Consider the following 5000-nt stretch of genomic DNA (forward strand, 5'->3'; position numbering starts at 1 on the left):
ATTACACACACCAATTACAATGAACTCATACTATCCATCTTGAGACCTATAAAAGGTGTAACAACACTGAATATGCTACGCAATTCGGATATTAGGAGAGAGCTGGGAGTGGAGGGTATATTGAAATTTGTGGAGATAGGACAACTTGGAAGGTTTGGACATGTCAAGAGAATGGACCAGGAACGATGTCGTAGACGGTTTTTGGAGTAGAGACACAAGGAAGGGTTGTGGTGGCTGATGTGGTAACGCCCCTGACTGGTGAACGCCAGACTTGGGTTCGAGTACCGCTCAAACTCGTTAATTTCTTTGGTCGCTGCAACCTTACCATCCTTGTGAGTTAAGGATGGGGGTTTGGGAGAACCTATAGGCCTATCCACTGAGTCATCAGCAGCCATTGCCTTGCCCTCCTTGGTCCTAGCTTGGGTAGAGAGGGGGCTTGGGCGCTGATCATATGTATATATGGTCAGTCTCTAAGGTATTGTCCTCCTCGATAGGGCAATGTCACTGTCCCTTGCCTCTGCCATTCAAGAATGGCCTTTAAACCAGTAGGAAGACCGAAGATGAGTGTAGAGAGAGGATTAGAGAATATGAGTTCTAACTTGCCAAAGGTGGTAAGGTTATGTGAAAAACAGCAGGAATGGTGACAATTCCTGAAGCAGGGTGACTGACAGGCTTTAAGAGCCTACCTGGTGCTTGGTGGGAAAAAGACAACTATCTAAAGACCTTGGGAATTGGTAGCTTGTTACCATGAAAAAAAAGAATTGAATCTTAAATCCATTAGTATATTGAACGAAGATGAGTTCTTACACTACACGGGTACTAAAAATGCAATGGGGAATACACTCGATCACAGATTAACTAATTAGATCTAATTTCTTCACTGGATTTATTAAGGAAAGAATCTAGCAAGTATGTTTCTTTCAATTTCCTTCATCACAAATAAGCAAAACACATTTTACAATCAAAGTATGCCTCATAATTTACGAGCCAAGCAATAATACATCAAGATTTTTTATGTCAATATATGTGATTGCCAGCGAACCTCTATCTCTAATTGGCCCCTTTGAGGTCAGAGCAAATATAATGACCACCAGCGGTGCAGAGACACGGGCGCGTACAAACAGGGCAGATGGAGTTTGGATACCTTATACACCAAGAGAAGCAGTGGCTAGGTTGGTCTTGATCAGGCTTCAAAGGGAATTGTGGCCCAGCAGGTTAAGATTGAATATGTTGTCAGTAGACCTTTAGTCCTTCGGTCCTTCGGCTAATTTCATTTAATAGTTTAAATTGCAAATGTATGGGGAGCCTCAGAGGTCCAGTTTATGCAACAATGCTTTAGAGTAAAGGAATAGTTAAACGGGCAGGTATTGTCTAGAATAATTCAATTGAATTCTATATCTTTCGTTACATCGCCGTTCATTTTTTTTATCAGGGTCATGGTGGCCTATTGAAAACGTTCCTGCCTGGTGATCGCCGGACTGGAGTTCGAGACCCGCTCAAACTCGTTAATGTCTTGTAGTGTTTAAAACCTCACCATGTGGGTTTGGGGGAGACTTTAAGTCTACTTGCCGAGTCCTAGCTTAGGTGGAGAGGGTTCTTGAGCGCTGATCATATGTATATATGGTCAGACCGTAGGGCATTGTCCAGCTTGCTACGGTAATGTCATTGTCACTTGCCTCTGCCATTCATGAGCGGCATTTGAATCTAATTACCCCTGAATTTTTCTTTATATCCACACCTATTTATTCCAACATTAATCTTCTATTTGTTCAAAACTATTCATACTGTACTATCATTAACGTTTGGTTTAAATTAAGTTATTCATACTATTTACCAATATCCATTCCTTTGTTTAATGATTATCAAACCTTTCACATATAGTTATTAGTTAACCTGGCTTAATTATTGTTAGATAACCTTCACTTAGACATTTGATAAAACACCTTTTGAAATTCTAAACTAGATATCATCCTCATAACTCATATTGAACCTTATCAGGATGAATATCAACTATCCTTTAAAAACCAAGTTTTATATGTAAACGAATTAATAGAAAAATATATCACTACCAAGATTAAAGTAAAAAAAAAAAAAATGCAAGGATAATATGCATATCTTAATAGCTTTGGTGGAATCATATGTTCCCGGTATCTCTGAAAAATATATTGCTATTTTGTCTCTGGAGTTTATAATACGGAATTATATATCAACACGTTGCATACTCTACAAAATAGATTATCAGATTGGGTGACTGTATTCGCAAGCAAGGCAAAATAATATGAAACGGGATAATAGCAATGTTAATTAAATTCGAGTACAGAGGCCGTAGCACATCACGGATAATCCTTAATCAATCAATTAATTAATCTATCTTTACTGTACACACACATGTAATATATATATATATATATATATATATATATATATATATATATATATATATATATATATATATATATATATATATAGTATACATGTGTGTGTGTAGAGTCTGCAACCTCACCATCATTGTGAACTAAGTATGGAGGGTTTGGGAGAGCCTACAGGTCTACCTGCTGAGTCATCAGCAGGCATTGCCTAATCCTCCTTGGTCCTAGCTTGGGTGGAAAGGGGGCTTGGGAGCTGATTCATGAGTGACCTTGAAAATACTCTATTCCTCAGTAGAAATATCAAACTTTGAATTCCTGTACCTTTCCTTCTTTTCAGTGACAAAAATCTTTTCTTATTTTCTTATTATCCGCTTCATTCCCTGTATTGAGGAAGTCTTTTAAAATATTCGGTAATCAATCTATTCTGAAGAAGTGTTTTAATTCTTTCATTCTGCTTTGTTCAGAGTATTGTTCTCTGTCTGGTTTCAAATTAAGATGCGCTTCAGCAGCTGAAACCAGACAGGAGAACAATCTTCTTCTTTGTCTACATCTTTTCCAAAAGAAGAAGATTGTTCTCCTGTAGACAAAGATGATTATTTTCCTGTCTAAAATCCAGATCAGAATTAGGAAATCAAGATGAGCTTCAGCAGCTGAAACCAGACAGGAGAACATCTTCTTCTTTATCTACAGGAGAACAATCTTCTTTGGGAAAAGATGTAGACAAAGAAGAAGATTGTTCTCCTGTCTGGTTTCAGCTGCTGAAGCTCATCTTAATTTGCTATTTCTGATCTGGATTTTAGACAGGAGAACAATCTTCTTCTTTAGGAAAAGATGTAGACAAAGAAGAAGATTGTTCTCCTGTCCTGATTTCAGCTGCTGGAACTCATCTTAACTTGCCTATTTCTGATCTGGATTTTAATCTCTCGCACCGTCGTTCAGTTAGTTCTTTATGCATGATCTTCATAATTCTGACCACTCCTTTGCATTCAGATCTTCCCAGACTGCTCCTACTACTAGGTATGGAGTTACCTCAAACAGTCATGCTTTTTGACATCCCAAGACTCAATAATACACAGTATTCTAGAAGTTTTATTCCAGCTGTCAACAGATTGTGGAATGATCTTCTAATCTTGCAGTTGAATCGGAGGAACTTCAGAGTTCAAAATTGCAAGGAATGTGTTTGTGTTCAACAGGTTGACTAAATCTAATTAGTCTACGGTATATATGACAGAGCTATTCTAACGTTTCTCATCTCAAAATATTTTGTATTCATTATTTATAACTTCTCATGTAGTTTATTTATTTCTGTATTTCCTTACCTTATTCATTATTTATTATTTCTCATGTAGTTTATTTCTGTATTTCCTTTCCTTTATTTATTATTTATTATTTCTCATGTAGTCTATTTATTTCTGTATTTTCTTTCCTTTATTCATTATTTATTATTTCTCATGTAGTCTATTTATTTCTGTATTTCCTTTCCTTTATTCATTATTATTATTTCTCATGTAGTTTATTTATTTCTGTATTTTCTTTCCTTTATTCATTATTTATCATGTAGTTTATTTATTTCTGTATTTCCTTTCCTTTAATCATTATTTATTATTTCTCATGTAGTTTATTTAATTCTGTATTTCCTTTCCTTTATTCATTATTTATTATTTCTCATGTAGTTTATTTATTTCTGTATTTCCTTTCCTTTATTCATTATTTATTATTTCTCATGTAGTTTATTTATTCTGTATTTCCTTTCCTTTATTCATTATTTATTATTTCTCATGTATTTTATTTATTTCTGTATTTCCTTTCCTTTATTCATTATTTATTATTTCTCATGTAGTTTATTTATTTCTGTATTTCCTTTCCTTTATTCATTATCTATTATTTCTCATGTAGTTTATTTATTTCTGTATTTCCTTTCCTTAATAACAATAATATCAATAATAATAATCATTAAAAAAAAAAACACTAGCATCGTGCATACAGTTTTAGGCCTTCAATCTCCCTCAGAGAAACAAACAAGTAGAGACAAAATCCGAAAACTAATAAAACTTACTTTCGGGAAGAAAGGCGGCCTTCGTGCCCACGGCTTCCATGATGAGTCGTGCCATGATAAGGAGGTGAGCGACAAGGAGATGCAGGAAAGGCGCCGTGGGGCCTGCGTGGAGCCAGGCAGCCCTTACCAGGCCGCCGGCTGCACCGGGCAGCGGCGGGGGATCCTTGGAGCAGGGCCCCGTCCTGCACCCCCCATCCTGTAACCATCGTTGGCGTAATTCCGATTTGAAGATCGCAGCGAAGAAGAAGAAACACATTAAGACGGCAGCCGCTCCGACTAGACCTGGGGGAGAGAATATAAATTTATTAAGGAAAAAAAAAAAAAAAAAAAAGGAGGGGCACTGCCAAGATGTCTTATTTTGTTCTTAACTCCACTGCGTACTTGTACTTTGATGTCTGTACTTGAAATTCTAATGGGCATGGTGCCTTTGGGTCATTGAAATTGGTTCACTAGTTTTTGCGTAATGCTGTTCACAAACAAAAAACAAAGTAAAAAAAAATTTTGCCAGTTACTTACATTGCAATTATTTTTAGTGTTGCTGCATACTTGCACATTGATGTACTTTATCAACAGGT

The 5000-nt window shown here is 36.3% G+C and overlaps 1 protein-coding gene across 1 annotated transcript in view; it reads right to left on the reverse strand.

Moving 5' to 3' along the window:
- LOC137621408 (protein tincar-like) overlaps positions 1 to 5000 on the reverse strand; it is a 414290-nt gene that overhangs the window by 407015 nt on the left and 2275 nt on the right. Inside the window, 3 exon segments of the mRNA XM_068351706.1 lie at positions 4426 to 4615; positions 4618 to 4648; positions 4650 to 4707. Coding sequence (XP_068207807.1) covers positions 4426 to 4615; positions 4618 to 4648; positions 4650 to 4707 — 279 coding nt within the window.

The sequence above is a fragment of the Palaemon carinicauda genome, chromosome 28 (assembly GCF_036898095.1).
Source record: "Palaemon carinicauda isolate YSFRI2023 chromosome 28, ASM3689809v2, whole genome shotgun sequence".
NCBI classification, from domain to species: Eukaryota; Metazoa; Arthropoda; class Malacostraca; order Decapoda; family Palaemonidae; genus Palaemon; species Palaemon carinicauda.